General features: G+C 37.9%; 1 protein-coding gene across 8 annotated transcripts in view; it reads left to right on the top strand.

The window, feature by feature from the left end:
• Positions 1-16,613, top strand: part of CEP170 (centrosomal protein 170) — a 112,729-nt gene that overhangs the window by 48,181 nt on the left and 47,935 nt on the right. For 7 of the 8 annotated variants that reach the window (XM_077344620.1, XM_077344655.1, XM_077344611.1 and 4 more), the window contains exons 7-9: positions 1,166-1,300; positions 12,289-12,756; positions 15,534-16,171. In XM_077344620.1, the coding sequence (XP_077200735.1) occupies positions 1,166-1,300; positions 12,289-12,756; positions 15,534-16,171 (1,241 nt within the window). The remainder of the gene's footprint in view (positions 1-1,165; positions 1,301-12,288; positions 12,757-15,533; positions 16,172-16,613) is intronic. The other variant, XM_077344676.1, reaches the window with a different exon arrangement.

Here is a 16,613-nt window from a genome sequence, read left to right on the forward strand (position 1 = left end):
TTTAATCATTTGGTGTTGCTCCTGATCGGTCAGCTGTTTAAATGTCAAGCAGACTGAAAGTCCAGTCAACCAAAGAACCTCAGAACTTCTTCATTTGAAGTTTAAATGACTGGTGGCCATTTAACCCATTTAACCTTCCCTTCAAAGTGGAGGAGCAAAATTAAGGGGTTTGATGGCTTGGAGCCATTTAAACTGAACAGATCAGTGGGTCTGCTGGTCAGCTTTCAGCCAGCCATTTAAACCAAACTGCTGACTGATGGATCCCACTCTGCTCAGGTTTTGGGCTTAAATGGCTGGTCTTGAATAGCCAAACCAGTCCAAAGTCCTTTACAAGACTGGGGATGGTGCCTTTCCCAAACATCAGCTCCTAAGCACCAAACTGGCCCAAGTTCAGACCAAATTTTGGTTTGTGAGCCAGTTCATGCCCATCCCTATTAAAGGACAATTGCACTTTACACATTGTTCTTAACAGTGGACATGAGTCTTTTGCTTCCCAGTTTAGGACTCAGAACTACTTTGGGGTAAAGGGTCTCACCTTTTATTTTGCTTTTGCACAAAAACCATAGCTTGTTATTGTTTTGTGTTCTTATTATCTAAATGAATAAATTGTATCTCACTTTCTCTCCAGCCTGGGCACAGAATAGCTTACAACATCATTATCCCTTCCTCCATTTTATCCTTGCAACAATATTGTGAGGTAGACTAGTATGAGAATGACTGGCCCAAAGTCACCTATCAAGCTTCCATGACAGAGTAGAGATTTGAAGCTGGGTCTCCAAGATCTAACCACTACCACCACACTGGATTGGTTTCCTATTATGTTTTATGATACCATGCCTAGCTTTGGATTCCTATGAATGGTCTACAAAAGTAATAAAAAACAGAATTTGTAGCAAATTTCAGGGCATATTAGTAAAACTTAAAGGGAGTAATGGTTCATAGTGTTCGTTATGACTGGAGGGATACAGTTATTTTTCATGAACAGCTGTGCTAATAATTTAAGCTGCATCATTAGCAAATTCTGTATCTTGAATGTAGGTAGGTAGCCTTCAAATAGTTTAAACAGGCAAAAATTCTTGATTTTTAATATGTAGTATAGTATATAGAAGACCTTTTGTTTTTCTTGTCGTTGTTTGATAGAACACATCTGTTTTGTTTTATACAGATCTTTCTGCCATGCCTCGGGGTACACCATTATATGGGCAACCATCATGGTGGGGTGATGGTGAAGCTGAAGAAGAAAATGGCTACAAACAAGATGGTAAACCTGATGAGAAAATACAAGAAACTGGAGTTTTAGGTAAGTTACCTGGAAAATAGATTATTTTGTAAAATTTTCCCTTTACACAGGCATTTAACATTTTAATATTGTGCTTCCCATGTATTACTAGTCCATCATTATTACACTATTAGTAGTTTTAAGAAAATCAGTTCAATAGTCCAAGCCAGGAATAAGCTTGACTTCCAGACTTTTACATGACTATCAAAATGTTCAGGTGAAAGGTATAACAAAAGATGAGAAAATACCTGTATAATTTGTGGTCTTATTTGCATCTTTGTGTGTTTTTTTTATCCTCATGGGGTCCATAGGGAAGGGCAGAAGCACCAAATGTCCTAATCTACTATTTCATCTTAATGACAGTGAAAAGTTATTTTGGAAACCAGGGGTTGAAATGGGGCATGTATGCACACATGTGTATGTGTATAACTTTACATGGTTGGCTGACTTGATTTGAGATTTATATATGACATGAAAGTATTTCCACATGATGTTGCAGTAGTAGCTCTGTATTTTTACTATGTTTAGAAAAAGTGAATACTTTTTGGTTGTTCTGACAAACTGAGAACCTGATTGATTTCTTTGCTATAGGCTTGTAATGAAATCCCATGTACCTGCTTCAGATGTGATGCAAACTGTTTTGTGGAACTCGTTCATTCTTGGACAGCAGCCAAGTGTAGTGGTTAAAAAGACATTGTGATAGTGACAGTGGAGTTGAGCAGGTATAAAAACAGCTACACAACAGGAAGCTGGATTTTTTTTAAGATAAAGGAATACATCTGATACTGATTTACACAAATATCCTTAGGAAAAAATAATAATTCTGAAAATAGATTGTATATTTTGAAGCTTTCTTACCTGTGGACTGTTGCTTTCACTTTTAAAAAAATCTGCTATATAATCTGTCTGTGGGTTGCAGGGTCTTTTCAAGTGTACTGTGGAGATTTGGAGGCAAACTGTTGGTTGGCTGGAGACCTATGGGAAGAGTCTAGCATAGCCAGCATAGAATTCTCAGGTTACACCCAGTTTTGTTTGTAAAGAGACCATGACTGGAGAATACAGAAATATTTTTTTATCATATTGATAAAATTGACAAAGATATTTTTTCCATTTTGAATGGAGACAGTGTGATTAGATTGACAGTCCTAGAAGCTTTTACCATGTTTGTCTAGATCCTGTAAAAGAGGGGGGAACCTTGTCACTATGTTAAAAAAAAACTATATTTTTCAGTGAAAAAAATTTGTAGAAATTAAAAAAATAAACCCTCCTTGCTGTGCTAGAGCTTCCACACAAAAACACATCTGACAGTATTAGATGTTTATTGTTCTCATTGACTGATTATTTATGGCAGCTGCTGTGTTGGGCCACCGCTGGTTTCTAGCAGTAGGGTAGTATGGCCTGCCGCTTCCGAGAACGCCCGGAGGAAGGAATCCCCTGGCACATGCGGGCTGCCCTGACATTATGCATGCGCACGCACAACGCCGGGACTGGAAGAGCTCGCCGTGTGGTGGCAGCAACAGGGGGGTGGGCCCCATCACACAATGGCAAGAGAGCAGCATGCCACTATCCCACCATCCTTGGAGTGGGAAATGTCTCATTCGGTAATGCACCTCCACAGAGCTGACCGGGGCATTTGGTGTCTCTGCAGGGACACCGTAAGTTGGGGTTCCATTATGCATGGGGCTGGCCTGGCCTAGCCTCCGATGGTGACTGCCGCACCACAGGGAATGCGGAAGAATCCGCATTCCCTTACCATGGGCCATCTGAGGGCCTGAGTTGGGCTAGGGTTGGAAGGAGGCTAGGATGGCATTGGTGTCATGCGCAGTTGGGGATTTGCTCCACTGCCCTGCCACCGCCAGCCCAGACCTCTTGCCCTGTGCATAATCAGTCATGGAATCACTAATCTGCTGAATCAGTATTATGACGGAAATTAAAGTGAGTGTGTGTGTGTGTGTTTAAACCATCCCATTTTGGTGAATACAGGACCAGAAAAAGTAGGCAAAAGAATTCTCCCCTTAGCAGTTGATAAGCAGTTGATTCTCCCCTGTATTATTGAAGCAGCTTAGAACCTGCCAGGAAACAACAAACCATGGATTTATTCTGAATCCAGTGGGAATAGAATTTCTTCCTGCCTACACATCCCTCGAAAGAGCCTCTTGTGGCACAGGGTGGTAAAGCAGCAGAAATGCTGTCTGAAACTGTCTGCCCATGAGGCTGGGAGTTCAATCCCAGCAGCCGGCTCAAGGTTGACTCAGCCTTCCATCCTTCCGAGGTCGGTAAAATGAGTACCCAGCTTGCTGGGGGGTAAACGGTAATGTCTGGGGAAGGCACTGGCAAACCACCCCATATTGAGTCTGCCATGAAAACGCTGGAGGGCATCACCCCAAGGGTCAGACTTGACCCAGAGCTTGCACAGGGGATACCTTTACCTTTTTACCCATCCCTCGAAATTGTGTTGACTGATTTTCCGATTAGGAGTGTGGGACTTTCCCACCTCCTCCTTCCTGCCGCAACCCCAAATGCCCCTCAAGGTGCTGTTTCTAAGGGACAGCACGAGGGGAATTCAATGACAATCTAAACTTCTTCTGTTCACAGAAATTCTTTGTTGAAACTTAGCTTGTATTTATGTCCAGAATAATAAATGTGGTTCAGAATTGATCTCAGTTTCTTAAATCTCAAATAAATGCTCATGAATACATATAATAAGAAATATTATATTCAGAAAAATGTACATTGGTTTTGCACAGTTTTCCATTGACGGTATTCTAGTCTTATGCTTGGAAAGTGTATGTATGTGTATTCCAGTGTTTTGTGTTTTACATGTAAATCTCATTTGGTATTTCTTCATTGAACATACTTACTGTGTGATAAATATGTAATAAATACGACACTGTCGTTGAACTTCAGTATGAAACTGAGTTTCAGTTGTATTTAGACTGTAAATTACACAAAGATGTTGTCACTAAAGTAATACAATATTGCCAGTGTTTCTTATAGAACAGGAAGATCTTAGGATTCCAAGTACCAGTTCATATAAAACATGTAAGCGAGCCAATTTTAGTAATTTTTTTATTATAAGAAATTTAAAATTCAGCTTGTTGATCCAGATTAAGCCTAAACAGATTGTTCAGCATTTTACAATATTGGAAACCAACTATACATTTAGCAGAAGAGAAAGTATATTATAACAGATGGAGCATGATTTAATGCGGAGGTTGATATGGGAGATTAGTTACCACTAAGCCATCTAGATACAATTAGCCTTTTCAGCATTTAAGTTAATAAGATTATTTTGGTATTACTGTTTTTCCTATTATGGAAAATGTTGCTAGTGCACAAGCCTCAGTGGGCTCTCCAAATGTCACAAAATTTACCTTTGGTAGAGTAATATTGATTCTGTACTCTGGATCCAGGGAATAAAGAAGACCTGAATGAGATGGTTGCTGATACATATGCAGTATGATCTGAAAATTACCCATTGTTGCTGTCATTTTTAAAATATTCACTTTGTTGGTTGGTTATCAGCAGTACATGTGTGTGTATTGTTCATATAATCCCATTTGAACACTCAAAATAGTACTTATTGTGTGGTCTGGCTTCTGAAAAGATTTTTCATAATGTTATGGCTATAAGCTCTCACATATCACTTTGCTGACTAGACAAAGCATTTCATAAGCACGTGCTCCAGTGTCAAATCCAGCAGTGCTGAGGCTTGTTGTGTGTTCTGAAGCCTTTTCTTTCTTGAGTGAAACTGATGGAACAACAAAAGTCAGGACAACATTCCAGGGGAAAGCCCAACGCAGTAATCATTTACATCCTCACTTGCAGAGTGGGGAGAAGAAAATCAATCTTCTCTTGAGTGGGAGCCAAATTAACAACCAAAAGGTACTATTTATTCATATCAGCTTTCTTGAAAGCTAAGAAATTATTCGATGTTAGGCATATGTTAAAATTATTATGAAGTAATGGCTCAACATTCTACTTGTATCAGCAATTTACTTGTCTGGCAACTTGCCCTTTAAATTACACAAAGATTTTCCATAAAACAAAATCAGAGTCCAATGGTACCTTTAAGACCAACAAAGGTTTATTCAAGGCATGAGCTTTCCAGTACAAACACTCTTCCTCAGACTAAAAACTACCATCATGACATTGGGAATATAAAGTTAATTCTGTTAAATTAATAAACTGTGTTACAACATCCAAATACAGCCATACGATAATTCTTTGCTAAAACAGCCAATCAGTTGTAGTTCAGTTGTAGTTCACAAAAACATAGGAGAAATTAAACTGTCTAGGTTAGTGACTAACAGCTTACACTTTACCATGTGTTGCTTGCCCCATCTGTCTCCACCAGAGTGTGAAACATTCCTGCAAGTAGAAGCTAAGCTGGCAACTATCTTGTCCTGAGACCAGAGAGTTACATTCATAATTACATTATATACATCACTTTACAGTCACAAATTGTGAGGAATGTGGATACACGTTAAACAAGGTTAGCATGCATAGTGAGATAAAAAACTTATGTCTTTGTTGAGTCCAGGGTATGTCATTGTTTAGAGTGTTATGATAACTTGCATTTCTGTAATCTCCCTTTCTAGCCTGAGGTGGTTACTGACACATGTGCAGTATGATCTGAAAATTACCCATTGTTGCTCTTATTTTTAAAATATTCACTTTCTCGCTTTTGGAGGTGGTTTGCCATTGCCTGCCTTTGTGTCATTGTTCTAGTTTACTTAGAGGCTTTCTATTCAAATACTACCCAATGCTGACATTGCTTAGCTAACTTACAAGATTGGGCATGCCTGGGCTATCCAGGTCAGGGTTTCACTTGACAAAGTTATAGAACATCTACATCACATATTTGTAAGATTTCATACTATTTACTTTATTTCCAAATGTGATTCCTAATTTGTCAAAAAGTGCAGGCATAGCTTAGAAGTCACATCTGTGTTTATAGATACTAATGAGTAACTGAAAGCCCTTGGTGAGAAAAAGCAAACTAGTTTAACAAATTGGGATTGCTTTAAGACTTCTCAGTTTTTATGTGAGACAGCATTGAATAAGTTTCATACTCATCACCAGAAAAAAGATCAAAATGGCTGTCAGATGAAACTAGAAGAATAGCTGGATGTAGAAAAGCAGCAAAAGCTGCAGTCAAAAGGAAGGAAGCAAGAAAATTAAATGCAGATTTTTAAAGGGCAGCAAAAATAGACTGAAACTTACTGGAATCAGAAATGCAAGCAGTTAGAAGATGATACAAAAAAGGACGCACCAGAAATGCTTTTGCTGCTCACAAAAGCATTATCACAGATAAACAAGGGAAGGACTGACTAACCAACAGAACATCCAGGACAGATGGTGGGAATATACAAAAGAATTGTACACATGCACAATGGAAGTTTGCTGTCTTCAAAATGAAAAAAAAATTGAAATTGAATTAGCCATTCTTGGGAGGAAGTCGAACAAGCTGTAAGTCCATTGCCAAACAACAAGGCCCCAGTCATTGACTTCATACCCATGGAACTGCTGAAATATGTACCAATCAAAACCATTTCTACTTTGTGCCAGAAAATCTAATAACTGGCTAGTGGAGTGGAAACCATCCCACTACCAAAAAATGGTGATCAAAAAACTGTTCCAATTTCTCATGCTAGTAAGGTCCTGTTCAAAATCATACAACAATCCATAGCAGCGGCCATTGAAATAGAATTACCAGTAGTTCAAGATGGCTTTCAGTGGGGGTGTGGCACTTGTGATCACATAGCAAATCTGTGCTGCATTTTGGAAAAGGAGAATATCAGAAGGAAGCCTATATCTGCTTCAAGAAAGCTTTTGATTGTGTGTATCACAGTAAATTTTGGAAAGTCCTGCAAAATGTGGGGGTGCCAGTGCATTTGATCAAACTGATGCAGATGCTCTACGCAAAACAAGAAGCCATTGTATGTACACCATTTGGTGACACTGACTGGTTCAAAATAGACAAAGGAGAGTGCCAAGGTTGTATTCTTTCCCCCTTCCTGTTTAACTTGTATGCTGAGATAATTATGAGAGAGATTGAACTCAAATAATCGAATCTTCGGTATGCCGATGACATTTCCCTCCTGTCAGAAACTAAGGAAGTAAGTAAAGTCAATGAAGTAAGAAATTTGGCCCTTTCTTAAACAGTAAAAGGACAAAAATAATGACCACTGCAAAAAAAAAAGACACGTCACAATAACAATTGATAGTAAAGAGATCAAATGTGTTAAAGAATTCATTTTTCTTGTACCACAAATTGATGAGAGTGGCAGTTACAGTATGGAAATAAAACGTAAAATCGCTCTAGGTTGCTCAGCAATGATGAGCTTGAATCAAAAATGGAAAAGCAAGGATATACGCCTGACTACCAAATGTAGATTAGTTAGATCTATCATATTTCCAATAGCCACTTATGCCTGTGAAAGTTGGATGATGAAAAAATTGGACAAGAGAAGAATCTGTTCATTTGAACTCCAGTGTTGGAGAAGGCTTCTGCAGGTCCCCTGGACAGCAAAAGTAATGAACAAGGAAATGCTACAGCATATAAATTCTGATTTACTATTGGTAGGCAAAATCTCTCAACTCCGACTCACTCACTTTGGCCATATCATGCAATCCAGTTTGGTGTAGTGGTTAGGAGTGCGGACTTCTAATCTGGCATGCCAGGTTCGATTCTGCACTCCCCCACGTGCAGCCAGCTGGGTGATCTTGGGCTCGCCACGGCACTGATAAAACTGTTCTGACCGGGCAGTGATATCAGGGCTCTCTCAGCCTCACCTACCCCACAGGGTGTCTGTTGTGGGGAGAGGAATGGGAAGGCGACTGTAAGCCGCTTTGAGTCTCCTTCGGGTAGGGAAAAGCGGCATATAAGAACCAACTCTTCTTCTTCTTCAATCCACCTCAATGGAGAAAGCAATTGTGCTAGGACTGGTCAGTGGAAAAAGGAAACCAGGTCAACAAAGAACATGGTGATTAGACACAATTGGAATGGACATCAGCCAGAACATTGCATGGCTGAGAAAGGCAGTGCAGGATTGCGAATGGTGGCAGCGGCTGTGCCACGGGATCACCAAGAGTCAGACACAACTGAATGACTGACTTGCCTAAAAACAGGCCTCAAGTCACTATTAAAGGTCATAAGAGCCATAATACTTTTGAAAACAAGGAAGGGATTACACAGATAAGCCCTCCTGAACACTGGCTATCTGAAAGCTTTGAAATTTGTTCGTAAAAGCAGTAGGGGGGGTCGATTGGGAGGATGAGGGTTCTTGGCCACAAAGATCACTGAACTTCTATCTTTTAATAATGACTGTTGTCAGACTTTATAAACAGGAGTTCAGCGGCATTGGAAAGAATAACAGAATTCATTACAACATAAATGCATTAATCAGAGCTCACACTTCAGATGCATGCATTTGAAGAAGTAAGCTCTAACCCATGAAAGCTTATGCTGGAACAAACTGAGTTACAGTTTAAGGTGCCCCTGGATTCTTGTTCTGATACACTTTGATGGACAAACAGCCACACATCTGCATTTTTAAACTGTTTGTGTGTGTGTGTGTGTTTTTATAATTGTAGGTGTGTATGAAAATAACATGGTTGATTTTATGTTTGGGTTTTCAAATGAATAACAGAAACATTTTACTTCCATTTTCAGAGTATTAATGGTTAAATTAAGTTGACTTTAATTGTGATGAATGTATAACAAGGTTGAGTTGGAAATAATTTAGCCATCAATAATATATTCTCTTGAGAGTAATGCACTTTTATACTTGGTAAAATATGATCCTGATGCCTTCATTATACACTCTCTAACTACAATATTAAATTGATTAAAGAAAAGTGGTTCTGTCCTGCTAATCTCCTGTTACTTTTATTCGATGGCCTTATCTGTCGCATAGCTAAATGCTTCTGCCTTTTAGTCCAAAATCCATTTTGCTTCTCTAAAAGCATTACATATCAAAATACATGTATTCAGTCTTTGTTCAGTCATAGATTTACCTAGACCCCTGGCTTCCTTTTCCTAGCTTTGCTGCTTTTATCCTTCTCTCCTCAGCATTATCTGCTTTCCCCTTTGTGCTGTTTTCCATTTCAAGCAAAAGTTTGATATTTATCTCCCAGAAACCTGGTTTGCTTTCTTAATTTTGAATCTATATACAAATCCATTTTGTAATTATTGTACAACTAAAATTCAATTTATCACTAGCTAGATACTATAAAATCAGAGTCCAGTAGCACCTTTAAGACCAACAAGGATTTATTCAGGGCGTGAGCTTTCGAGTGCAAGCACTCTTCGTTAGATCTACTGGACTCTGATTTTATTGTGCTACGTCAGACCAACACGGCTATCCATTGAATCTATCCAGCTAGACACTGTATACTATCTATACAATTTTATTATAGAGTTGCTTATGCTTATGATATAATGTATCTTGGCAAAGAAATTCCTAGGAACTGTTCACACCCAAACATACAGCATTCCTTACTGCAAAAGGTAAGAATAGTTAACACTCACAAATCTACTACCAACTGCCTTTTAGAAGAAAAGCAAATTATAGCAGAATCCACCTGGTGATAATAGTGTTGACTCAGGCTGAAAAGTATATTCAAAACACATTAGTTGAACTGAACCACAAAATGTACCTTTTGTCTAAAATTAAAAACCTTACTACGTTTTCAAAAGATTATTGTTGGTTAAGAGGCTACATTATAGATCTTGGCAAAAGTAGTATTTACACTATGTGTTTTCGTTCCCCCTAATCACCAAATTAGGTGGCACACAATTAGTCTAAATCTATGGATGAACACCATTGTTCAGCTGTTCAGCCACTGATTTGAGCCTTATTAAAGACTCACCCACCAGTGCAGGCATCCTAGCTAATAGGTTGCCATTGGCATGCTAGCATTAAGTGCAATCCCATTCTGGTACCAACCATGAAGCAGCTAACAGTGCCCTTAGCCTGCATACAATGGTATGCCAAGGGATTGAACTGGAAAAGTCCCAGCCCTGAGGGTCCCAGCTCCCAACCTCAACACTCATGAGAGGTCAGTTTGGGAAATTTCCTTAATCAAGAAATGTTTGCTGAAGCAGCCAGCTAATCCTACTTTGCCAGACACTGGTGTGAGTGGATAGGCAGATCTGACCAGCAAGTGCCTGTACAAGGGAGAAGCAAGCTTCTCAATCCTGGTTTGTCTGGAAGGCCAGTAACAATAATAACATTTTATTTATAACCTACCATTTCCCGAAGACTCAGGGCAGGTAAGACATATATAAAAACAATAAAATAGCTATAGTTATCGCTCAAAAATATTTTACGTATTCTAATCTAGTTGAATTCAAAGTCACCTTTAATTTTCCAGGGTGTAGGGGGAGGCGGTACAGATGCCAATTTTCAAAATCAGCTTTGCTGATATTTTGGACAGGGAGGCCAGAATTTTGGGGTTGTTTCTGGTTGTTTCTGGTCTCAGCCGTAGGCCTGATGGAACAGGCCCTGCAGAACTGTCTTTAACTTTTCTATGTAAAAATGATAAAATATACATTCCAAAGCAACCTTCATAGGTAGTTTTTGTTTTTTAAAAATCCTAGAGATGCTTCTTTGTGGACATTATTTTTATATAATGTAACCCTTCAAAATTACATCATTTTTTCCATTTGATCACTAAAGTATCGTACTGTAAACACTTTTATACAATGGAAAGATCATAGGATGCTGTGTATCAGTTGTCTCTTCCCTTACTATTATCATTCCTTTTGTATCATCTGCAGCTGTGATGAAATTCATACATGCTATAAAGTAACACTGTCAGTCTCTGCTGTGCCCTTTTTGAAATTCCACCATTCAACTCTCAGTGAAAACTTGGTGAGGTTTAAGGGGAGATTACTAAAAAGGAAGAGCTCTTTAACAGTATCTTTCCCCCTAACCTTTAATATCTTGATTGCTCTGTCTACTGTGCCACCCATTTTAAATGCATTCTGCTTGATGCTGTGGCCTTTTTCATCTACATTATATTTCTGTGACATTTTCTTGGAAATTTGGTGACTTCTGATGTTCCAGAGTTCTTTGTTTTTCTATATTTCTTGAAATAGCAATGAAGTTTCTTAACTCGGTATTCAGGATCAACTTTCCAGTTCTCATTTAGCACCATTAGCTTGTGGTGCATTCATATCCGAGACACTTGGCAAGCAAGCTTATTATGCTAGATGCATAATGTTGTGCTAGCAACTCCACAAAAAGCTTTGTTTTAGCATTTATTCAGAATGTGCGTTTTGACACTCTTCTTGCACTTTCTTTGTTCCATCTAACAGCATATTAACAAAGTTCTGCATGTTTCTTACTGCTATAATCCTTTTTATTTTCATTGTCTTTTTTCTCCCTTGGATCAATATAAATTGGATTTATTTTCATGGCTTCTACATTAGTAGCATTATCTTAAAATCTAAATTAAAAATCAAGAATAAATTTGCACATCTGCATTTGTTCAAGCTCATGCCTATTTACATAAACCCTTATCAGATTTTTAAAAATCTTCAGTTTTTTTGCATAATGAAATGAATTTACTGCAGGTTGCTGTTCATCAAATGAGGAATATCTGTGCAGTAGGTCTTAACCTTTTAAAAATATTATTCCAAGTAATGTAAAAGATCAGTCATTTTCAATCTGATCATAGATTGGCTTTAAATATTTTTCCGCAGTTCCATTAAAATACATCTTCTGGCATCCATAAATCTGTTGGAGTGCAGTTTTTTTGGACAAATTCTTAGTGAACTTTCTCTCCATTAGACATGTTTATATTCAAGCATGTCTTCAGTATGACAATATCAACCGCAGATAGAAATCAATTGCAGTTCTGGAACTCTATTATTCATTCTTTCTGCAGACTTCTTTTCCAAGAATTATCACATGGCTTTTATGTGAATTCTTAAATTCCTTGAGGATTCTGAAATTCTCCAATACTGTGAAATCTATTTTCTTTATTTTTCTTAATAGGGTGCAGCACAGATGGCAAGCAAGCTGAGGAGAAATCTGCAGCTGCAAGTGAAGAAGAGTCTTATCCTTTTTGTAGGGAGCCAAGTTATTTTGAAATCCCTACAAAGGAATTCCAGCAACACTCACAAATGCCAGAGGGTACTATTCATGAGATTCCAACAAAAGACACACACATAGCAGGGGCAGGGCATGCTTCATTTACTATTGAATTTGATGACAGCACCCCAGGAAAAGTAACCATCAAAGATCATGTCACAAAATTTACTCCAGATCAGCGCCACAAGCCTAAGAAGCCTTCTCCTGTCACTCAGGATCTCCCTGGGCTTCAAACTGTGATGATGGCACCAGAGAGTAAAGTGGCAAACTGGTTAGCACAAAACAATCCCCCTACAATGATCTGGGAATCAACAGAGGACGATTCAAAAAGTATTAAGAGTGATGTTCCTGTCTACTTGAAGAGACTGAAAGGTAAAATAATTTCATCTGCATTTGTTTCTTTTGCCTTGAATACTCCATAGTAAGTATACTGTGGATGTTTATTGCACTGTAATAGTAAACATATAGATCAACATGTTCTGAGTGACCACAAATTATGTACATAGAAAAAGAAACTGAATATATGTGCTTGTTTTAGCCAAAGGTGGCAAGGTGTAATATACATTGGTGCATTTCTAAAACACAAAGTTCTTTTAAATACTGCTAATATCCTTTAGCATGATAACATCTGATCTGCAAAGGATTAATTGTGGCGAAGTCCTCAGGTTTCACTTTGCAAAGCAACAGACCCGTTTAATGAATTTCCAGTGACATGCACCTGGGAATCATAGACTCATAGAGTTGGAAGGGACCTCATGGGTCATCTAGTCCAACCCCCTGCACTATGCAGGACACTCACATCCCAATCGCTCATCTACTGTAACCTGCCACCCCTTTGCCTTCACAGAATCAGCCTCTCTGTTTAAAAATGCCCAAAGATGGAGAAAAAGCAGAAAAAAGCAGATAGGTGAAAATGTACATTGTGGGGAACTGGAGTCCTTGCCTTTTTAAAGTGAATGTCACAAGTATCAAAATATATCAATTCCCCGTATATTTAGACCAATGAGCAGCTAACCAGTTGTCCAAAAGGTTGCAGATTGGAAGAACTCATGGAAAGCCAAAGTATGAATGATAACAAAGGAGAGACAGAATCTGTCCAGTGGCTTAATTAAATATAAGAAGATAAAAAGTCTCTTATCACATCCATTTAGACTTTGACTCTGCCAAAAGTATGAATGATGGCATGGCTACAGTGAGGGGACTTCTGTCCAGTAACCGAATTCATTTCAAGGGAGATTGGAAATAGGGATTCCAGGAAGGATCATATTCAGACTTAGAAAATTAGCATGACATCTGGCAGCAGATAGCCATTTTGAAATGGAAAGTTTGGAATCCTTATATAAAAGAAACTGGTCATGCTCAGTTGACCAAGCCACCAGAGGTCAATTTTACCACTGTCTTCTTCCAGAAAATTTAAGTTTAAAGAATTAACTTTCGGTTTATTTCATACAGAAGAGGAGTGGGGACTATAGATTTTGGTAGCACAGTTTAGAATTGGCTAAAAATTGCCTCTTAAATATATTTAAATTTTTTAATTAGATCACTTTTCAGTTTCCTGTTGGAAACTGATTTGCATTGTATTGTTTTTGTGAGGATATGCTACCTAATTAATCCTAAAGACTGATGATGCCAGTTTCATTATTTTGCTTCACGAGATTTCCCAAGAAATTGGATTAAGATGTTGTGTTATGAGTCCTTTTCATATGAATGAACAAGCTTGTTCTTGCACAAAGCAAGATTTATATCGATTTTACATATCTCTTAGTTGAAAGAAATGCTACTTTCAACACTTACTTAAAACTTTCAAAACCAGAAATGAAAGTATTTTAAGAATATTTATGTTACATATATAGTTTGGGAATATAGTGATAATTTAAAGGAAACTACGCAAACATATATTCTAGTGGGTAGCTGTGTGAATCTGGAGTAGCAGAACAAAATTTGAGTTCAATAGCACCTTTAAAATAAAAAAAGATTTATTCAAGGCATGAGCTTTCGACTCTTCCTCAGACAATGGAACAAGGATCATAAGACTACATATATAAGGCAAAAGTAAATTAGGAGAAAATTAATAAACTATGTCATAACATCCAAATTCTGCAGTATGATAACTGCAAAGAAAGATTTTCTTTTAAAAATAATAATATAAATTTGATGAATTGAGTACATGGGATCTCTAATTTTGAGTCTTTTTTAACTGTTTGCTTTGATCACTGTTGTGTTCAAGTCTATTTTATCTATTGAATTTTATCTATTGGAGTGAGTTAGCATCGTGCTATGCAACCCATCACACCTTGAAAATTACCACTTACTTTTATTACAGTAGTAAAATGCTACCCATTTGGTCCAAGATTGCCATATATGTGTGTGTGTGTGTGTGTGTGTGTGTGTGTGTATGTGATAGTATGTATTCTAGTTTTGTTTTGTTTTTATTTTAATATTCCCCATGAACCCTTGCTCTGTGGACCTTAAAAGTTCTTCCATTCTTCTTGAAAGCTAAAATTAACCAATTTTGTGCTGGCTGTGTTCACATGTGATTTGTAAAAGTTCATTATATTGGAGAACAGTTATATTTGAGAATCTTGAACTGGAGATCATAACAATAGGTTGGAAGCAGTATTTTGGGAAAACCATTCTGAATTGTCCACATCTAGAGTTTCAGCAGAGAGTTTAAATTGTATTAAATAGTACATAGTTATTTTTTCTTTTTCCTTTCTACACTACATAGAATACAGGAAATAAGACCTGTTTCTTGTTCATTGAGGATTGGGAGTCTTCTTTTTTACTAGGTGTTTAGCAAATCTATTTTGATTAGGAATCCTGTTGATCTTATTTGTGTGCGTATTGGTGTAGCTGTTGGACCTCATTTGGATTCCATCGATTAAGAAGTAAACATTTTCTGAGTGTTTCAGATACATCTCCCTTTCTGATTAGCTGATAAAAGACTCCATTGTTGTATGATGACTCTGAATGAGTGTGTTGTTGCTAGGGGCAGCTTGCAGGTCTTGTTACAAACAGACAGTTGAACTCCTAACAGAGAAGGAAATATTGTCCCTACATTCACAAGTTTGAGAGACTATCTGTATTCCTGTCATTTATGTATTACTAAATTTCTGTTTTTAATTTTTATATTATTATTGTCTCTGCAGGAAACAAACATGATGATGGGACCCAGAGTGATTCAGAAAACGCTGGAGCACACAAACATCACAGCAAGCAATCAGTGATTGAAGAACAGTTAAGACATCAGTATACTGAACAAAAAAAGCTGCATGCAAAAACCCAGGAGAAAAGCAAACATTCAGACCAACCTGCCTTAAGTCAGACTGCCTTTATGATTGAATTTTTTGACGAAGGCCATCCCCGGAAGAGGCGCTCTCTTTCTTTTTCTCAAAATGTGGGAGCTTTGTGCCCTGAATTGTCTTCTCCATCACCTCATACAAAACCTGAAAAAGTGAGAGCTGCAGCAAGTGACTCTAAAGGAAATCAGTTACCTTTACAGCTTGGCTGTACCCAACAAAGACCAGTACATGCTAAACTTTTAAAGCAAAAATCAGAAGAACCTTCGGCTGCACTGCCTTTCTTACAAACTGCATTGTTAAGAAGTTCTGGAAGTCTTGGACACAGACCAAGTTCAAGTGAGGATATGGAGAAAAAGTTAAAAAGCCAACTCGCAGTGGTGACTATTGAAAAGGATGATGATGACCAAAGTGATAAAGGTACTTACACTATTGAGCTGGAAAATCCCAACGTTGAGGAAGTAGAAGCTCGCAAGATGATTGATAAGGTGAGCAGCTTAAATATACTGAGATACATACTTGTAGTGCCTTTGAGAAGACCCTAGTAAGTACAAGTATTTAAATAATATTTTTAAATGGCAGTAATTGTTGAAAGATAGCATTCATAAAGTGACTAAACTATGACTGCTTAAAATGTTTTAAAGGTTTAAAGAATACAAGCTTATGGAAACTGCACAGTGATATATTGACAACACTTTCTTTTAACTACATGTTTTGGAGCCCTAATCCTTCTAAACCTAACATGGTTATTGTTACAGGTTATTCATATTGATTGAAATATAGCAAGCTGAATGCGTCAAGTAAGGTCCTCCAGGCCACTGGTGGGGAATGGAGCCTGAGGAGGACAGTGCCACCCTCCACTGCATCCATTTCCTCCAGGGAAACTGATCCCTGGAGTCTAGAGATGAGCTATAATTCTAGGGGACCCCC

The sequence above is a fragment of the Paroedura picta genome, chromosome 1, assembly GCF_049243985.1.
Source record: "Paroedura picta isolate Pp20150507F chromosome 1, Ppicta_v3.0, whole genome shotgun sequence".
Lineage (NCBI taxonomy): Eukaryota > Metazoa > Chordata > Lepidosauria > Squamata > Gekkonidae > Paroedura > Paroedura picta.